The following is a 20,491-nucleotide window of genomic DNA, read 5'->3' as shown; positions in this document are numbered from 1 at the left end:
GGTTCAGGGCTGTTCTGGGCGAGCGGAGCCCTGGAGCTGGCCTGCCGGCGGGGAGGAGGGGAGCGCCGGCCTCGGGAGAGTGCCTGTGGTGCTCCGGGCGGGCGGAGGATGCCCGCCTCCTCCGGGCGAGGAGCGGGAGGAGGAGAAGCTGGCTTCGTGCTTCTTACACAGGCTCCCAAGAGGACATTGTGTGCCTTTTGTTCTCTCTTGGGTTTGGCACTGGCTCTTCGGCCGCTCTTGGCCTGTCATCCAATCCTCTCGTGGGTACCGTGGTGGTCTCTTGCCAATGTTTTTAGTTAATGCAGGGGACTGAGAAGCTGCTTCTATTACACTTTATTGCATGCATTGCCCTTCTCCTGTTAGGAAGGGTCTGAACTTGGCTGACACCCATGAGACCTACTTAATAGCAGTATTAGTATTAATATGGTGCTGGCATATTATTGAGCTAGCCATTACTTGAAAGACAAGCAATTCCTCTCCTATTCCTGTTTGAGTATCTAGTCTTCTATATATATATTTTTATTTTTTTTTAAATCATAAAGTCTTTGACTGTGGAGGTTTTGGAGTGCTGGGCTCAGTTCCAGCAAAGTTGCTCAGAGTGTTTACCCTTTAAACGAGTCTGTTTGCTGTGTTGAGGCGCGAGAGCTCTGTGTTCTGCAAAACTTGTGCTGCAGCAAGGAGGGAAAACTCAGAGCATGGAGACAGGTGAAATCTGGGGATTTTATGTCAGAGGAGGAAAAGCATTTTCTGGGAAACTGAGACTTGCTCAGAACCTGGTATTTCTTAGCAGGAGAATGGCTGTAGTGAGATCGCTGCTGATGAACTATGGTTTAGGTGCTAGGTTAAGTCCAGTACTTGGGGCATTTGTGTGGGTTATCTGTTCTGATACTAGTTGGTGGCTCTTTAGTACCCCTATTGTGACCCCTCTACCTGTGAGTTAACCAGCCTGCTTAAGCCAGAGCAGTACTTCTGAAAACTGTGGTTGGTAGCAAGGGTCATGGAGGGCCCTTGTCCTGGAGCATGCATGCTGACTCAGGTATGTCACTAATCTGGCGCTGGCAGCATAGCAGGCTGCCAGGATGGCTTGGACAGGCTAGCCTCTGGCTATTGGCAGGTGCCTGCTGTCTGCATGTGAGACACATAGGAGCTAGGCAGGCAGCAGGCTGTACTGTCCTCATGGTTGGACTGTGGATGCCTGCCAAAAACTCTACAGATGTAGCCAGAGTGGGCGGCAGCTGGTCTTTCCCACAAAACATGCATCAGCCAAAAATCTGGCTTCCTACCCAGGCAGTAGTGACCAGTGCTGCTTTGCCAGCCTTTATCAGAGGTTCTTGGGCTAACGAAAGATGCAATGTCTTGTAATGCAGGGGAGCTGTACTTCTACCTGTTTTATAGACCTGGACAGAAATTAAGAGCAGAGCTCCAATTCCCTCTTTTTTTTCATGCTGGGCACCTTGCTTAATCTCTGAGCCTCTGTTACCCCATCTGTAATGCTTTCCTCCATGAATTTGGTGAGTTTAGCAGATCAAGAGCAGGGGTTAGGCTGTAGTGTTGGTCCATCTTTGTGTGCTAAGGAAAGGGAATTAGAAGCAGGGAAAGAAATAATGAAAGTTTCTGACAGCAACAGATGAAATGCAGATAAAGATATTCTCCAGTCTTTTCTCTAATGCTGTTGTGCTCCTTGAAGACATCAGTCTTCGTTCAGGAGGCTTCTCAGGTGAGTCTGGACAGGGTTGGACTAAACTCAGGAAATGAAGATGTCAGAAAGCACCTGGGTTACAGCTGCGTGCACAGCTTCCCTTCTGTGGGGGGAAGGCAGACTGAACACTTTTATGTTTTCACAGGCTGATCTCTAGCGTAACAATTGCCATAGCAGTGGAAGTTGCTTTGGTGTTGAAGTTTTAACATCTCTGCAGTGTTACAGAGGTGTGAAAGAACTACTCATTTCCTATCAGGAGGCTTGTGGGTATGCCAGCCCAGCCTTGAAAGGAAGAGTGATGATTGAGAGGACACAGGTGTGCTCATCTGCTCTGTAAAAGAAAACAGATAAGATTAGATTCTCAAAATATTTCTTCCTAGAGCCAGAGTGTTGTTAATTCATATGTAAGTTACTTCAGGTCACTTGATGTTTCCTGACACAGAAGCGATGGCTGCCTGCTACTGAGCAAGTAGCAGAGTGGAGGGGGAGGAGGGAATAAAAAACCCAACCAAACAAAAAAACCCCAAACAACAAAAAAAACAGATGGCTGACTGCCTCCTGAATCACTTATAACTGTGGTGTTTCTGAACAGCTTCCAAAGGCTGAATGGTTACTGCTACGTCTTTAAACCTGTAAAGATCCTAAAGCTCTCTAAGACCGTATGATACTCAGAGTGAGCAGAACAACTGGTTTGTAGTGGTTTACTTGTTCATGGAGTACTTGCTTAATGTCAAAATTTCCCATTCTCAGGCCACAGCGTAATGAAATCCTGTATCTCATCTCTTGCTGACTAGTTAGTCCTTGGGGCATCTCTCTCTGATCCACCTCTTATACCTGCCTTTCTGGCAGCTTCATTTCTGCTTCAGACAAGTCTCAAGTTAATTAGGTTCTTGCATACACGATACTCTTTAAATCTGCATCTGTCTGCATTAGTGCTGACATCATATACTGTAAACAGCCTTAGAAACTGTAGATCCTAACATATCTATGGAGTGAGTTCAGCCCAGTCTGACTGGGGATTAATTTCACTCAGTGGCCTTCAGTTCTGTAGGAGTTGAGAAGTAGTTTAGGTCTTGGGTTCCCTGTGGAGATGGATCCAGAGATGTGAGCCTTGCCCATGAGGCTTTCTGGATCTCATACCTCTGCCTATATCCCAGTCCCCTTCGTGACTAGGTACAAGTGACTTTGTAAATTGTCTTTCTGATTTTTCTGCCTCATCTACTCTGCAGATATAATGGCAGAAGTTAGTCCAGCTTGTCTAGTTAGACTCTGCCCACACCCCTAGCTAGTTATGGGAGTGTTTTATAGCAAACTTAAATTCAGGCTGACAGAATTTCTTTCATGAAGATGGGCATGAAGCTCTTCCTGCAGCTTATGTCCTTTAGGCTCTTCTGAACAGGATTCAGTTACAAGTTGGAGCAGCAGTCACCATTCTCCTATCCTGTCTCCCTGGTCTACATTCCCAGAAGAAAGACTGGGAAGAGGGTAAGGCTAGCAAAGAAGTTGCTATCGTCCTCTTTTGGTGATTTCTGCTCACCCCCTTTCCTTTGTCCTCCAAAGATCTCTCCAGAAGAAAGATGCACCAGCTTCCTATGGCCTGATTTGGGCCTGTAAGCAGGATCATAGGTCTTGGGAGGAATCTGGATGTCCTATGCTGACCACCTCTGCCACTTGTTTTGCTGAAGTTGCATCATCTAGTACTGTAAGCACCAGTTGGATGCTCTGGGTGGTGTTCAGGGAGCCCATCAGTAGCACTGAAGGAGCTTGAAGATCTGAGACCTTCCTGTTGGTTCTGAACATGACAAGTTACTCTTGGGCTATTGACCTGTTTCTTAGGTGTAACAGTAAGCCATCGCAGATGCTTTTATGTTTCTGCTGAGTGCTTTAGTAATAATTCCCATTGGAGAGCAACCAAGTCTGTCCTAGGATTTTGTCCTTTTTCAAAACCCTAAGATGTTAGGTTGACCATAGCTAAGACCGATTCTCTACCAGCATGATTAGAATTTGACTTTGTAAATCCATGTATGCATACTTATCTACTTTGGGCTGTGTGGCGTTGTTTAAAATAATGCCTAATACAATGATTTGAAGAGATTTATTAACCAGGAGCTTATGTTCCTTCCAATGAATGATGTTGCTTAAGGTTGGTATTTGGTGACAAGATTTTTGTTGGCAAGGCTTGTGGTTAGCTTTTTCTATCCTCGGTTTTGTTCGGAGTTCTAGACTCATTATTGAAGCTTTGATCAAACATCAGAGTATTGCCATCTAAACATGTGAAAGAATCTTACAGCTTAGTTGAAGGCAATAAATATAGCTTTTTCTCTATTTCTGCTGTTCCCTCCATTTCTGTTTCTAGTTCAAGAGGTGATGGGTGTTGCTGTTAGTGGATTGTGGATTTTTTTGCCTTACAATACAAGAAATGAGGTGGTATTGTCTTTCCCAATTTGGAGGGTATCCTCCAAAATGCAGCTTTTGAAGAGAACCACATTCATTCCTTTCCTGCCATCAGTACAAAGAATAAATACTTATTTTTTTGAAACCTCTGAAACTTTTACTGAAACAATTTTCTCTCCCTTCCTCCTTGATTTTTGGACCCTCTTGAACAACACTGAGGAGTGGTGATTTAAAGCTTTTAAAGGTTTTGCACTCCTATTTTATCAGAACCTAGAAGATGAACAAAATCTGCTGTTTCCTGTCTATAACTCCTTGCTGCTTTCTTCCTGAATTTGAAATGGTTTGATCCTTTGACAGCAAGGTACCCTTATCAGATGGACTTTGTAAATATTGTCAGTGCTACCTGTGAGCAGAAGCAGTTGGTGTCTATGTCCAGTATTGCATGCCAGCTGTCTGAAGGAGCATGTGAATGTGGCTCATAAAAAGACTTGAAACTTCTTCAGTATTTTTTCTTTACTAAAAAAAGTGCTGATATTCTGAACTATGAACCAGGCACCTTCTAGAAACAGAAACGAAGTCTGGGTTTCACTCTGGAACTGGAAGTAAGCTAATTTCTGGTAACAAAGACTGATAGATGTTAGATTATGTATATTTATGGGATATTAGCTTTCTTGGACTGATGTTTCTCAGGCTAGTCCTGGTCAGTAGTCTAGGATAGAATGTAGTTCATCCTGGCTCGTGGGTATGTATTAGCCTAAATGAAGTAGATTCATAACATTTTGGTGGCATGGAAGACTTGTATCCAGAAGGAGAATTATTTCAAGCCTTAATCTGGAAAGTTGGCACTTTCAGAGGTTTTTTTTCCTAAAGGAGGGCAGTTTAAATGCCTTAGGCATTTTCTTCAAATCAAGAAAGGAATTGCTGCGCATAAGACGGTAGTGGTTAGTGGTGCATGTTAACTTGCAGGATCAAATGCTAAAGTTCAGTGATCCTGTGATTCAGATTTTTTCCAGTGTGTTACCAGATCATCAACTCTGATCTAAACTGTGTCTGTTTTGTGTGTGTGTGTGTCAGAAGGAAGAGGATGAGGCTAGGGACCCTTTCCAGGCCTAGCACAATTCAGTAATGGAAGGATCTTGAATCTTGCTGCAAAATGGTGATGAGAAAATCAAATATTAGGAAAAAAAACCCCACACTTTCCAAGACTTCAGCCACATTTTTTTCTTCAATGGAAAGGAAGCAGGGAGACTTTATGAACAGCTGTTTAGAGTAGGAGAAATGAACTTACTGCTTCTAATTTATATTTACTAATTTCTGAAATAAAAAGCCAGCTAGAAGGCTTCCTTGCTTCCTTGTGGTTCAAGTGTTTGCTGTGTATGTTATATCCAGCATCACTACAGTTGTGCATGCAATACTGATTCAGTTTGGGTAGGAACTTGTGAGGTTTAGGTCTCAAGGGTAGAGAGGCCTCTGCAAGTGTTCCTATATAAAGCCTTGCCTTTTCCCAAGTTGTGTACAGGATCTTTTGGTGATGGCCCCATGAAGCCCTTTCACCCTTGGTGTCCCTAGAAGTATATATCCTGTGAACTGGAGTATTTTCTATTACTTTGTGTGGCTTTCAAGCTTATGGAATTGCAGACAGTCCAATGGAGGTATTTTCTGCTTACTTTACTGGATCTGAGCTGTTTGGCAGGGCAGAGCAAAGATTAGGTAATGCGGGAAGAACAGGATCAGGAGACCCTCCATTGATCTTGCGCAATACCTCTGCTGTGTGATTATTTTTTTATCCTGTTTATGCAAGACATCTTCACTTTGTTTTGCAGCTTCTTTTTTTGCCTATGAAAGTGGAATGTGTGTCTTGCCCCTACAAGAGATTTTTTCTTTTTTTTTTTTTTTTCCACAATCTGCAGCTTTGAAGAGGGTTCCAGTCTTGTGAGCCACAGTACTCAGTCTTCTGAAGAAAGTCCAGTCTACTGTGCTGTCACCTTCACCAAAGAACATGGAGAAGTTGATATTGGAAAGGCCTGTTTCTGTGTCTAAGGTACTCGTTGGTCTTTGGGGAATACTGTTTGCCTGTTTTTCTGTCACCAAAATTTGGGAAAAACCTATCTGTTCTTGGAGGGATTTCTAGGGTGTGGGTTTTTTTTTTCCTTTCCCTGGAATGCTGTGGAGGTAGGTGCTATTGAAACCAGTGGCATTTCTGGAAGAGATCTCCTTCATCACCACAGGTAGCAATTCAGTTTTCTGGCATGTTTTCTAATTAGTCATGAAGTAGTCTTACTCTGTTCCTCTCTGCTTGGAATGGGGAGTGCTTATTTCAGAGAGCTGTTTTTGGTGTGGGAGAGGTGTCTCCCATGAGGTTAGTCCTGTTTTCTTGATATTTATGGAGACTAGTTACAGTAAGCACATTTCAGTGTGTTTAAGCTCTCTTCATGTAGAGCACTGTATTGAGCTTTTACACTCAGTGTTGCAGCGCAAGATTCTCATTTTGGTTATAAGAATTTGGCAAATCAAAATTTTGCTGAAATGCTTTCCCATCTTCAAAGTGGGAAGTGAAGTTTGTTGTGACCTTTTTCACATAACGGAAAAAAAAGACTGGGACATTTGAGGATGGGGTTCATCTAACTGAGACATACTGTGCTCTCTGCCCTAACACCTGGATCTTAGGTAGAGTGATACGATCTCTTATAGTCAGTGGCAGAACCTGGTCTTGTGTGTTAAAGGCTAACTTGCCATTCCTCCTTTTGACTTATAGGCAATTCTGCTCTCTTGACAATTGCCACCAGGGTAGTTTCTGTTCAGGCTTCCCTCAGAAGAACTGCATGCTGAAACACTAGACTGGAAATAGATACTTTGGTGAAGGGACAGAGACAAGAGTAAGGACTCCTTATAAGTAGCATGTTTTTTAGCTATTTTAGGGAGGGCAATTATGTGAATGTGGATGGGTGGTTTCCCATGGTGCAGAACTTGAGTAACTTTGGTAGTCTCAAAGGATGCTCTGACCTTGTTACAGCAAGGCATAAAAATCGCTCTCTCTCTTCCCCTCTCCTTCTCCCCTCCCCTCCCCCCCCCCCGCCTTCCCCCAAGGATGAAACGCCTAGACTTCCTCCCCAGCAGAAGCCAGATACGAACTCATGCCCACATGCATCTGGCAAATATTTCCTCCCTGGTGGGGCGGACAATGAGAACTGCAAGGCCAATGACAAGGAAAGGGAGTGGATCCGCCCTGATACACCTAGCAAATGCACATGGAAGCTTGGGAAACCCCCCTCTGCCTCCCCCCATCGTCATACCACTCTGTAAGTATTACTTTTATTTGTTGACTTTTGATAGAGCACTAATCCAGGTCCCCTCAGAGCCACATGGATTTAACAAAAGATGACTGTTTTAAATTGATGCTGTTTAGCATGTAGATATGCTGGTGCTTAATTTCCATGTATAAGCAAAGCTAAGAACCCAGATTAAGGGGCCTTGCACTGAAGATGTGAAACTACATGGACTGGAACTAGCTTATTTTAAGTAACCTGGCAAGCAGTTCCCTGACTAGATGAAAGATTGCACTGTTAATGCCTTTTCCTTGTGAAGTAGCTGACTCTCAGCAGTGCTAAACTACTTCATGCCAGGAAGAAGTGCAGAGCACTTAATTCTTGCTTCAGCACTTGGCTTGATATCCAATTAATCCTTGGTTTGGTCAAGGACTTGATGTTTTGTGAATTTGGACCCAATGGACGTTCTTTTAAACTAAAATAACTAGCCTGCTAAAGTTGGGGGAGAAAGCTGGTTGAAATAAAAAGCATTGGAAGCAATGTGTTGCTTTTGTGTGATCTGCTTGTGGCCCCTTCTGTGAATACACTGACTTTGTTTGTATGTGTACCAGGCCAGAACCTCTGAAAATCCTGCCAAGCATCCTCAGTAAAGTTGGCAATACGCCCTTGGTGCGAATCAACAAGATTGGGAAGCAGCATGGGCTCAAGTGTGAACTCTGTGAGTACTTCTGCAGGTAGAAAATCAAAATAAGAAACACCATTTCAGAAACTTGGGTAGTCCTGGTTAGCAGTGGGACCACTGGAGTCCCCTCTGGGCGTAGGAGGAATGCAGGTACCCTGTAGAAAATGTTGAGAAAAATTCCTCTTTTTCTTTAGCAGATTTTTCAGATTTTTAGGATTCGGTCATCTAAAACATCTTTCAGTTTGTACTTCATGAGGACATTTCCTGCAACTTTTCCATTTTTGTAGAAAAAGTAAAATTTTTTTTCATAGAAAATAGTTTTTTAATTTTAAAAATATTTTATGACATTTTTAACTGCTTCTCATATTCAGAGTATTCATCATTTTGTGTACAAATGCAGATCTGCATTTACCACTGAAGATCATTGAAAAGTGATCAAAGGGATGAAACCGTCCGTGAATGTCTTGTTTGTTTGTTAGTTTTTTAAACCCAGCTATACTGGAGATATCTGGAGGCTCTGATCAAAGTCCTGAGAGGTGTTTAACACCATTGAAGGGATTAGTGCTGGGAGTACTGAAGTGAAAGTGTAGGCTGAAGAATGGGAGAAACTTCCAGTTTGATCAGAAGCTCTTTGGCTGGAGAATGTAGTGGGGAAGAGACAAAGCATGTTGGTAGGATTCTCTTTCTCCCGTGCTATTGCAGTGGAAGAGCCCTGGGGCTTTTCATCCGAACAATTGGGCTGTAATGAAGAGAAAAGATGAAAGGAGAGGTCATATTTTGAGACTGACAGAGTGGGGGTTCCTGGCTTCTGTGGCCAGCATCAAATACCAAACTTGCTTTGTTGTTGTGACTCTTAACGGTGGAGATGCTGTGAACTGAATCCCATCTCTGATGTGAAGTGGGGAGGTCAGTTGGGCAGACACGTTAACACCGTTGCTCTTGCAGATATGTTTGGGTTCAGCAGCCTGTTTAACAAATGACTGCTGTTTAAGAACTCTGCTTGGTTTCTTTGTTTCCAGTGGCAAAATGCGAGTTCTTCAATGCTGGGGGCAGTGTGAAGGACCGCATCAGCCTGAGGATGGTAGAGGATGCTGAAAAAGCTGGGATCTTGAAGCCTGGAGACACTATCGTAGAGCCAACCTCTGGAAACACAGGTAGGGGATGGAGAGACCCTAGCAAAGTGTAGGGGGGAAAATGCTGTTGTGGTTTTCATGGAAGAGACAGACTTGAGATTGGAGCGTGGAGGCTGCCTGTGCAAGGAAGAAAGGGGATCCCTTCCTGCTTGCATGGTGTAGGGAGCAGTGCCTCTTCCATCTCACACAAGGAACAATTCTGCAGTGTCCTATGCTGAGCAGAGCAGCTGAGAAGGAGGTCTGCTAAATTTGCAGAGGTCCTTTGGTTTATAAAAAAAGAAGAGTTAGGCTGGATTCAGTAGGATCTTTAGGTCCTATTCAGGAACTAAAGTCTGACTGAAATTATTGATAAAAAAAGCACCAAAAGACTGGCATGAATGTGGATCTTCCCATTATATTTGGGAATAGAATGGTCCCTGTCAGGTGAGGTGGGCCTGGTTTGAGAAACAGCCTTTCCGTGTTGGTGTGGTTTTGATGGCGGATGAGCTGCATCCCCACAGCATTGTCTGCTGACATAGCCCTTGCACACTTAGATTTTTCGACAGACTCCACTTGGGTCAGCATCTCCTCCTTGGAGGGCTGGAGGAAGGAACAGTCCCACAAGTCAGGGCCGGGCAGAGCATCTGATGATCTGAGCAGCCTGGAGTTAACTTTGGGCACCAGCTGCTCTTCTTCTGTTAAGCTGCTCTGCTGGTGGGGGAGTAAACATACCTGAAATGCTCCCCCTTGAGCTAGTTCAATATAAAATGTAATGCTTCCTCTGAGGAGGATCCTGAGCTGAGCTACAAGCTACTGTCCTGCCTGACGTGTTCTGGAGATGTATTCTGTCTTGTCCTGTTAAACTTTTTCCTTGGCATCCACTGTTGCCTTCTGATAGACATAGTCCAGGCGGATCTTCCTTTTGTTACTTCGATCCAGTACAGCCTTTGTTAAGGGAGGGACTGGGATGATGAGCTGATCTGTGACCAGTTCTCCTGCCTTCAGCAGAAAACTGGGAAGTCGTATCTGTTGCCATTTGCTCAGCAGCTGCTCTGTGGGGGGTGCAGTGCAACTGAAGTCCTTGTGCCTTGTGACTGTGGCTATACCTCTTCCCTGAACAATGGCACGTAGTGGAAAATATCCATATTCTGTTTCTCCAGTATCTGGGGTTATACTATGACATCTTGCTTTCTAGGTCAGTACCTGATAAATGGTAGTCCTTGCCACAGAATCCAAAAGATAGAAGGCAGAACTGAAGGAGATACATAACAATTACTTCAGAAAGCTGTCTCTTTTCATGTAGAAGCAAAGACCAGGGCAGATGGTAACCTGAGAGAAGTGGCTTTTGCTCTAGGCTACTGCTCAGAGCTACTGAGTATGTTAAATGTGAGAGCTAATGTGTTACTCTTTTGTCCTCTCTGCATCTCACTTTTCCCTCAGCCAAAGTCCTGTTTTGATGTTTGCTGCATTTCCAGGTCAGCAGCAGAAAGTACAAAGTGTTAGAGTTCAGGTCTCAAAAATGTTCTCTTCATCACAGACCATAAAGGATAGTAGAGTGCTGGATGGCTTCTCTTCAGTCTTTAGCCTTAGTGAGGCCTTTGCTGTCTTTTTTTTTTTTTTTTTTTTTAAATCAGGCATACATATTTATCTATAATATACCGGGAAAAGTTACCCCCCCGCCCCAAATAATTAAACACTACTTGAATTACTTGAGATGTGAGTTATGTTTCTCTTACAGGAACAGTTAAAGATACTTTTTTTTTTTTTTTTTTTCCCCACCCTGGCAGAATTCAACACCATGTAGAAACAGAGCCAGCTTTGAACAAGCACGTCTCTGTATAGGGTAAACTGCCTGTGAGGCATTGTCATGAGCATGTGTTGGTACTGTGCCTGGTACCCAGAACGGCAAGGGAAAGTGCTGTGCAGCCTGACCTCAGAACATATCAATTAACTTGATCTGTTTAGCTTATCCAGCAGAGAGGTGATTTGATAGCAGGTGTAAGCTTCTCTTCTATGGGGAAGGCCCTTCTGAGCTTAGCTCTTCAGGTGGGCAGACAATGAAAAGCTGGAACGCAGATATCAGGCTGGAGGTGCGGATTTTTAAAGTAGAAATGTGTCTGTCTCTAACAGTCAAGGTACTTCACTGTGGTAGCAAGTTGACATAGTGTATTAGAACCTGAATTACAAACAACGTTTAATCATAGAGTACCGGGTTGGAAGGGACCTCAAGGATCATCTGGTCCAACCTCTCTTGGAAAAAGCACAATCTAGACAAGATGGCCCAGCAGCCTGTCCAGCTGAACCTTAAGTGTCCATTGTTGGGGAATCCACCACTTCCCTGGGGAGATTATTCCAATGACTGATTGTTCTCATTGTGAAAAATTTTCTTCTTCTGTCCAATTGGAATCTTCCCAGCAGTAACTTCACCTATTACCCCTTGTCTTTTCCATGTGGCTCCTTGTAAAAAGGGAGTCTCTGTCTTCTTTGTAGTCACCCTTTTAAATACTGGAACGTGGTGATAAGGTCAAGGTCTCCCCTAAGCCTTCTTTTCTCAAGGCTGAAGAAAACCAGTTCTCTCAGCCATTCCTGGCTGGCTTTCCACTCCTTTGATCATCTTCATGGCCCTTCTCTGGACCCTCTCCAGCCTGTCCACATGTTTTTTTGTGTAGCAGGGGCCAAAACTGAACATAGTGTTGCAGGTGTGGCCTGACAAGTGCTGGCCAGAGTGGGATAATGACTTCTTTATCTCTGTTGGTGATGTCCTTGTTGATGCAACCCAGCACCCTGCTGGCTTTCTTTGCTGCAACAGCACACTGTTCACTCATACTGAGCTTGTTGTGCACCAGGACCTCTAGGTGTCCCTTTCCACAGAGCTGTTCCCCTGCCAGGTAGATTCCAGTCTGTGCTGCACTCCTGGATTGTATTTTCAAACATGTAATAATTTCTTTTTCAGAATGGACTTTCTTTTGGCACACTATAAAGTAAGGATTTAATGTAGAAGTGCGTCAATAGAAGCTCTAATGCTCTTCTGACAGTACCAAAATGATTGCTCTAACCTTCTTTAGCTTAAAGCTTATTCCTTTCCCAAATTAATTCTGTAAAAATGAAGTGGGTGAGACAGGAGGAAGGTGATGTGCATGTGGTAAAGGTAGGAGTTTGCACATGTTAAGTTTTCCCACCCTTGGCTAAACTTTGTTGGCTGTGATCCTCAAAGAACTAGCATCATCTGTAAATCCAGTTCTCCCTGGTAGCCAGAAATATTCCCTTTACCACCCCTCTAGGGACACTGTACTCTGAAGCCTCTGGTGAAAATCTGATTAAAGTCAGGGCATGCCAAAGCTAGCATTGTGGGTTTTGTTCTTTGTTGCTCCTCACTGTATGCTCTACGTGTCTTTACTTGCTTTCAGGAATTGGACTGGCCTTGGCTGCAGCAGTGAAGGGTTACCGCTGTATCATTGTGATGCCAGAGAAAATGAGCATGGAGAAGGTCAGATCTGCTTTTATTTTCAAGAATTTAAAAATAAGCTTGTTTGTGCTTGCAGAGCTCCTGGTGCAGATTAGTGCTGTGGCTTTAGCAACGAAGATGTAAGCTCTTTATCTCCAAGTCATTGGCCAGGCAGAGCTCTGCTGAGGGGCTGTTGCCAGGGCCCAGAGAACTCCAGGCTGGCTAGCTATGGACAGAAAATGTCTTTTAGACCCACCCGCACGGTCACTTGGAAAACTGTAATAACTGTTTTAAATACAAATGTCAAGGGAACTTGAGACTTGCCCGGCACATTGAAGTGACTACCTGTCCCTGGGTTAGCTGTCCCCTCACTGTGCAAAGAGTAGGAAGGAATGCAGTGCTGAAGGTTTGAATATTCTTCTGTTCTGCACTGGGCTAAACAAGGCTGTGATGGAGCCTGTTTACCTCCTCAAGTTACATTGGGGGTACTGGCAAGCATCTGAGTTGTGTCACCACAACAACAATGGAGAAGGAAAAGCTGCCTGGGTAATGTCCATTTACCTTCACTGTGGAAAGCACAAAACATCTGGTTCTAGAGCAAGCCCTGTCCTGTGGTGCTGCACCAGCAGACAAAACAAGAGAAGAGAGTAGAGATCCCCTAAGTTTCATGCTTGAGACAGCAAATTGCTGTTAGCAAAACCACTTATCTCAGTTCAAACACTTCTAGTGTTCCAATTAAAAGGCAGTGGCACAAATGAGAACAGTGTCCCCTGAAGGCCTATACCCATTGCTTGCTCTTACCTGCTCTGGAGGGAGAGGTACCACATGGCCATTGCCATGTGCCATGCAGCACCAAAGGCCTGCCTCCACCCCCACTCTGGAGGCAGGCTTTGCCTTAGCTCAGTGTCATAAACTTTCTTGCCCTTAGAGCAGTTGAATGGTACCTAGGGCCCTGGAGGATCTGCTTTGCTGCCTGCGTCCAGAGGAGGAGGTAAATACTCATAATTTGCACTTAAACATAAAATACTGGGCTATAGCACTGTTGGAGTGCAAAACATACGTGACCATCATGAGAGGAGATGGTGTTTTGCCTGAATGAGGCTTCTCAATGTGTACCAATAGTTCCTACAGGCCTGAAGGCCTAGAATAGAAACAGGAATTTGACATCTAGCTTCCAAGTAAAACTTAGTTAAGAGCAAATGACATTAAGGATTTGGACTCATGGTTCAGTGATGCAAGGCTGGGGTTTAGGAGAACCACTAGGAGGCTATTGCAGACCAGGTAAAAGGGAAGATATTTTCTTTCCCCTACATCTCAATGAAGTCTCTGTGCTAGAAGAGCATTTTTGGATTTTGTGACCACCTTTATTTCCTACAGGTGGATGTTCTGAGAGCTCTGGGTGCCGAGATTGTGAGGACCCCAACTACTGCCAGGTTTGATTCTCCTGAATCTCATGTGGGAGTAGCCTGGAGACTGAAAAATGAAATCCCCAATGCACATATACTAGACCAGGTAAGAGCCAAAGCGTCAGAGGTGCAGGCGTGGCATGGGAGGAGGTTTTTCAAACTTGTTTCTTGCTGTCCCTGGTTGACTGTTCAAAGCCTAGGTGTGTCTCTCGAGGTAAAGTGTCCCAGGTCTGGAGCTGTAGTTGAGGCATCACCATGCTGTAGGGTAGCAAGCTTTTATAGTCAGTAGAGGGCAGCAACGAGCCTATATTTGCAAAAACTTTAGCACATGGGTGGCTTTCCACTGTCCAGGCAGTCCTGTGTGGAAGAATAGGTACAAAGGTCATGTTCTTAAAAGAAACTGTCCCACAGACAGATCTGATCCTGGCATTGGAGGGTGCTGGCACCTTAGAACTAATGTTAAATTAGTTCGCTGAGAAAGGTTGTACCTCCCCTTGAGCATTCCGCTTAGGTCCAAGTAATAAGGAAACAGTCTGGAAGGAGTGTATGTAGCTGTTGTGGGGCTTGGATGATGTTTGTTGTGTTCTTGAAATGCCTCACAATGTGATTGTTTTTGTCTTTCTAGTCTACTTAATGTTTCTTCTATGTTCCAATATAGTACCGTAATGCCAGCAACCCCCTGACGCACTATGACACCACAGCTGAAGAGATCCTGCAGCAGTGTGATGGTATGTTTGATCTACTACTAACATAGTAGTAGATCTTCAGTGAGTCTCTAGTATTCTTTTATTGTTAGGTACTTGGGGGACAACCACTTGGGAGGTGGTTGAGAAGTGCATGAATTTTCGCACAGCAAATACCATACATATCATAGAATCATAGAATGGTTTCGGTTGCAAGGGACCTTAAAGATGATCTAGTTCCAACATCCCTGCCATGGGCAGGGACACCTCCCACTAGACCAGTTTGCTCAAAGCCCCATCCAGCCTGGTCTTGAACATTTCCAGGGATGGGATGTTCACAGCTTCTCTGGGCAACCTGTTCCAGTGTCCCACCACCCTCAGAGTGAAAAATTTCTTCCTAAGATCTAATATAAATCTCCCATCTTTCAGTTTAAAACCGTTACCCCTCATCCTATTGCTCCACTCCCTGATAAAGAGTCCCTCCCCATCTCTCCTGTAGGCCCCCTTCAGGTACTGGAAGGCTGCTATAAGATCTCCCCAGAGCTTTCACTTTTCCAAGCTGAACAACCCCACTCCCTCAGGCTGTCTTCATAGGAGAGGTGCTCCATCCCTCTGATCATCTTTGTGGCCCTCCTCTGGACCCGTTCCAACAGGTCCATGTCCTTCCTGTGTGTCATTAGAGAATTACTTTATTTCAGTAGTCATAGTAATGAAATTTTTTTCCCCGTTAAAGAAGGGTGCTTTGGTTTTTAGATTCCTCTGCTTGTGACCAGGTGGAGAAAGCAGTGATGCTTAAGTTATCTTTAAAAAAAACAAGCCATAGCTAGAGTGGTGTGAAAACAGCATTGCTTTCTCTGATCACAAATACAGAATCATAAAAATCACAGGATCATTTAGGTTGGAAAGGACCATTAAGATCATTGAGTCCAACCGTTAACCTAACACTGCCAAGTCTACTGCTAAACCATGTACTTAAGTGCCACGTCTACATGTCTTTTAAATACCTCCAGGGATGGTGACTCAGCCACTTCCCTGGGCAGCCTGTTCCAATGCTTGATAACACTTTCAGTGAAGAAATTTTTCCCAATATCAAATCTAGACCTCCCCTGGTGCAACTTGAGGCCATTTCCTCTCATCCTATTGCCTGTTACTTGGGAGAAGAGATCAGCTCCCACCTCACTACAACCTCCTTTCAGGTAGTTGCAGAGATCAATAAGGTCTCCCTTCAGCCTCCTTTTGTCCAGGCTAAACAACCCCAGTTCCCTCAGCCGCTCCTCCTAAGACTTGTTCTCCAGACCCCTCACCAGCTTCGTTGTCCTTCTCTGGACCCACTCCAGCACCTCGATGTCTGTCTTATCATGAGGGGCCCAAAACTGACCACAGCATTTGAGGAGTGGCCTCACCAGTGCCAAGTACAGGGGGATGGTCACTTCCCTAGTCCTGCTGGCCACACTGTTTCTAATACAAGCCAGGATGCTATTGTCCTTCTTGGCCACCTGAGCACCCTGCCAGCTCATATTCAGCCAGCTGTTGACTGTGGTCCTTTTCCTCCTGGAAGCTTTTCAGGCTCTCTTCTCCAGGCCTGTAGCGTTGCATGGGCTTGTTGTGACCCAAGTGCCAGACCCGGCACTTAGGTATTTTTATATTCTCAGGCCAAATACTCCATTACACTGAAAGCTTGTTCACTTAGGAGTTCTCAGGAGTACAAACTGTCCTGTGTTGCAGTTACCACCAGTAAGACCTGTTTACTCTGCAGGGGTTTCATGTTAGCTGTAGGCAGCTAGGTTGGAGTACCAGAAGTGATTGAGCTGTGGCAGCAGAGAGCTTTAGCTGGGCTAATTCACCCAGCAGAGGAATTGGTTTGAGAGCTATTGGAAGCATTCAGCGTGATGCTGCCGTCTACCACATAGTCATTTGCCATAACAGGTGGTAGAAGGAAGTCTTAAAGGAGGCTACTGACCTGTCTTATAAAACAGTACAGTTTCTGATGGGACCTTCTAATAAGAAAATTGGGTATTAAATTCCTTCTCAATAAGGTGAGGACCATGTGAAGGGTTTTTCTCCTGCCCACTCCCTGAAAAGTAACACTGGCTTGTTCAGGGGATTTGGCTTGTCTTTCTGTGGCAAACTTTCTTTAAATCTGAGTTAAAATGAATATACTTTCACAAACTGCAAACCCACAAACTGAGAGTATAGATTATTTCTAGCTTTAGGCTTCTTGTTTGTATTTACTTTTCCTCATAGGCCAGTCACTGTTCAGTTATTGAGCTTATACCCCTGTATGGCAGGGTGTTATTCTTTTGACTGGCAAGCATTTGTTTTGTGTGTGAATTGGTGTGTGTGTGTGTGTGTATTATTAAAAAAGCTATTATGTGGATGCACCTTGGAAACTAGGGGGTGGCAGAAGAATGAACTATCATACCTACACTCACTCTGAGTGCTTGTGACCAAACCAGTATTTTTCATATGAAAATGAGAGAGTAGTTGTGTTAACAGTTCTCTCAGTGGGTACCTATGCCATGCTCTTGGCACTCATTCAGTAAATTAATATAATGGGCTGCTCATTATAAGTTAAAGAATGGGTTCTCTGCATCAGGAAATACAGTAATAGGAAACTACAGGTGTCAGCTGTGTGGGCCACCTCCAGCTCTGTCCAAAGTACAACAAATCAGTGCCTTGCCAGGCCGCTGGATGGACATTTCAAAACCACTGTTGAAGTAAATGGAGATAGAGCAAGGTGGTCTCAAGGTAGGTCTCATAACGCAGCTCCTGGGAAGCAAAGAGCCTTATCTTGCCCATCTTTGTTAAAGAAACTCCATACTTAGATTTAAGTGGGTTTTTAATTCATCATTCTGGGGGAGATTTCACAACTGCCTTCTATCCCTGACCTTTAAACAGGAAAAATAGACATGCTGGTGGCTGCGGCTGGCACAGGAGGTACTATCACTGGCATCTCCAGAAAGCTAAAGGAGAAGTGTCCAGATTGCAAAGTAAGTGGTAAGCCTAAAGCATTTCTCTTTAGTGGCATGAACCTCAAACTGCTCCACTTGGCACGTCCTGTTTCTTGCAAGTCTGCCCTGGGTCTCCTTGGAACCTCTTGGATGTTCTCAGTTAGAAGGTAGTTCTGAGCAGCAAAGAAAGGTTTTCAGACTGTCTGAAATCGTCATACTCTGGTCTCACTGGTGACCAGAGTTCAAGTTTGGCTCAGCAAATGAAAAATGGCCCACAGATCCCTTCATGGGGTGTCTGAGAAACTTTTCTCTAGTACGTACTGCAGCCTCCTCTTTCCTCTCAGACTATGCCTTCACTAAGTTGTCTGGACCTGCTGAGGTTTTACCAAGTGAAATTTTCTCTGTATGTGCCAACCTGTGTGTCTACCTGTGTGCTGTGTTAGATTTCCTCACAGAAATTGGTATCGTGTCTCAATTGTGAATATTTTTCTACATAGGCAGGGAGGGGTAAACAAAATAAAACAACTCTGCTTACACTTGGCACAAAATATATTGGCTGTAATGATGCCTGACCTGTGAATGAGGACAGTCTTGTCTTGGGGAAACCCTGTCTTCTATTTAAACCAAACAAACCCTATGTAGAACAAGTGGTGCCCCTTACTTAGTGTCCACAGTCTGAGGAGACAGGATGTGTTGCCAAGGGGCCAGAAGCAGCAAAGTGTTTTGCTCACAGGGGAGGTGAATGTTGCCAGGAAGAAATGAATAGGAGACTAGGTTGCTGTTAGCTTGGCTGTGTGCACAGCTAATGTGACACCAACAGCTGTAATGAGGCCAGAGCTCATGAGTAAATAGCTGTGTTCTCAAAAGGAGTGTGTCATGGTATCCAAAGTGGAAACTGCTTCTCCAGATTATAGGTGTTGATCCTGAAGGCTCCATCCTTGCTACACCAGAAGAACTGAACAAGACTGACAAGACAATGTATGAAGTAGAAGGAATTGGATATGATTTTGTCCCCACAGTGTTGGATAGATCTGTAAGTCGTACTGCTTATTTTACTGCCCTTTGCGCTCTGTTGAAATGCAGAAGTGAGGTGAAAGGTGGAGGAAAAACTTGTGGAAGTATTTCTTTGTGCTGAAAGGGGAGGGCTAGCAGACAGAACTATTCCTGTTCTTTCCATCAGCAAAAGTCCTTGGGAGGACTTTTGTAAACAAGTGTAAAAACACTTGTTTTACAACACTGGATGGAAATGCTGTGAACAGATAACCTTTTCCTAGACCACTGTACTTCTTTTTTTTTTTTTTTTTAATTAAATAAACAGACCAAGCAACCAATTAAAAAACAAACAAACAAAAAAAACCCCAAACAAAAAAAACCCCAAAAAACCACAACGCCCCAACAAAGCACCCCAACCCCTCCCAGCCAGAAGTGATACGACTACGGCCTGAGCAGAGCCCATGTCCATGGGAAGCTCTCCAGGAGGGGAGGAAACTGTTTGGTGCTCTCTGGCTGTCTCAAAACAGCCTGTTCTCACAGCAAGGTTTCAATAAGGAGTCTGTTGTGCTAATGTGATTGTCTGTACTTTGGCAAAAAAATCCCCAACCACTTGGTATTTGGAGGATGGAAACCCAGGCACATGACTCAGTAGGGCAGCTGTTACCTCTAAGAGCATGGGTTGAATTCGCACTAGTTGTGTCGCTCCCCTAGCCCTCGTCATTTAAATAGACCATTGTTTCTGTCGTCCTGCTTCTTCTCAGACAGTGGACCAGTGGTACAAGAGCAATGATGAGGAGTCGTTTGCTTTAGCGCGCATGCTGATCCGAGAGGAAGGACTGCTGTGTGGTAAGAGCAGATGTGACTCCTTTGGGTTTCTCTGAAAAATATATGGGGGGTTGCAAGTCAGGGAGACCACCTTCCACTTCAGAAGCTCCTCGCCCTGGACTCCTCTACTTTCTCTCCTCCTCTCTTTCTTTCTTTCTCATTTCACTTATGGTTTGACAGTTTTGACCCTGATCTGCATTTTGGCAGGTGGCAGCTCAGGCAGTGCCATGTCTGTGGCTCTGAAGGCAGCCAAAGAGCTGAAAGAAGGTCAGCGTTGTGTTGTTATCCTCCCTGACTCTATCCGGAACTACATGTAAGAACCTGCTTGTTTTCTCTCTGGGAAAAGGGTGAGGCAGTCCCTCAGACCTCCTTACGTCAGTGGCGAGTTGAATACATATTTCTTATAGAACCCAGTTACCAAAGCAAGGAATGTGTTTGGGGCACAACTTCTGAGGTATCTAGAAAGGCTCTGACATGGAGTAGAAAGGAGCTTAGTGCTCTGAAAGCTGAGCTCCTCCTTGTGTCTGACTTCAGTATGTAACCATCGCTGGTTAGCATCTTTCACAGGAAAAGACTTGCTTTCACTGTTTTATTTATTGAGGACCATAGCTATTATCCCATTCCTGGAAGGGGCCCTGTAAGGCTGTCTGCTCTCTCTGCCTGTGTCCACAGCAGAACACAGCACTACTGTAGCAGCAGCCAATGTTGGGGCGAGTTTACAGGTGGAAGTGTGAGGGCTTTGAGCTGTGCCAAGAAGTTGTTTCTCTCCTGCCACATTGAAATATATCCCAAAACATGATGTTTCCTGATTTCTCTTGCATCCAGCATAATGCTTGACAACTAGAAGCTGCAGACAGACCTTGCCTGAGTACAGGTTGGCACTTGTCCATTCCAAGCTGTCTCTCTATTGTGTCGCAAGGGACTGATGTAGAAGAGGCTTTGTTTCCTATGGGATTCCTTTTTCTTCCTATGAGTATTTCTTCCAGTGTTCAAGTCTGGTAAGCTTGGACGGTGAATGGCAGTATATTTTCAGTT

General features: G+C 44.4%; 1 protein-coding gene across 1 annotated transcript in view; it reads left to right on the top strand.

The window, feature by feature from the left end:
- The first annotated feature begins 6,003 nt into the window (after nucleotides 1-6,003).
- The window catches only part of LOC141473049 (cystathionine beta-synthase-like protein), a 28,986-nt gene continuing 14,498 nt past the window's right edge, over nucleotides 6,004-20,491 (top strand). The window contains exons 1-11 of the mRNA XM_074160401.1: nucleotides 6,004-6,134; nucleotides 7,181-7,392; nucleotides 7,971-8,077; nucleotides 9,061-9,195; nucleotides 12,561-12,640; nucleotides 13,976-14,110; nucleotides 14,663-14,732; nucleotides 17,586-17,677; nucleotides 18,546-18,675; nucleotides 19,397-19,477; nucleotides 19,664-19,769. Coding sequence (XP_074016502.1) covers nucleotides 6,093-6,134; nucleotides 7,181-7,392; nucleotides 7,971-8,077; nucleotides 9,061-9,195; nucleotides 12,561-12,640; nucleotides 13,976-14,110; nucleotides 14,663-14,732; nucleotides 17,586-17,677; nucleotides 18,546-18,675; nucleotides 19,397-19,477; nucleotides 19,664-19,769 — 1,190 coding nt within the window. The 5' untranslated portion in view covers nucleotides 6,004-6,092. The remainder of the gene's footprint in view (nucleotides 6,135-7,180; nucleotides 7,393-7,970; nucleotides 8,078-9,060; nucleotides 9,196-12,560; nucleotides 12,641-13,975; nucleotides 14,111-14,662; nucleotides 14,733-17,585; nucleotides 17,678-18,545; nucleotides 18,676-19,396; nucleotides 19,478-19,663; nucleotides 19,770-20,491) is intronic.

This window comes from Numenius arquata, chromosome 1 (assembly GCF_964106895.1).
Source record: "Numenius arquata chromosome 1, bNumArq3.hap1.1, whole genome shotgun sequence".
In the NCBI taxonomy this organism is placed as follows: domain Eukaryota; kingdom Metazoa; phylum Chordata; class Aves; order Charadriiformes; family Scolopacidae; genus Numenius; species Numenius arquata.
This window is presented reverse-complemented; position numbering and strand designations above follow the sequence as displayed.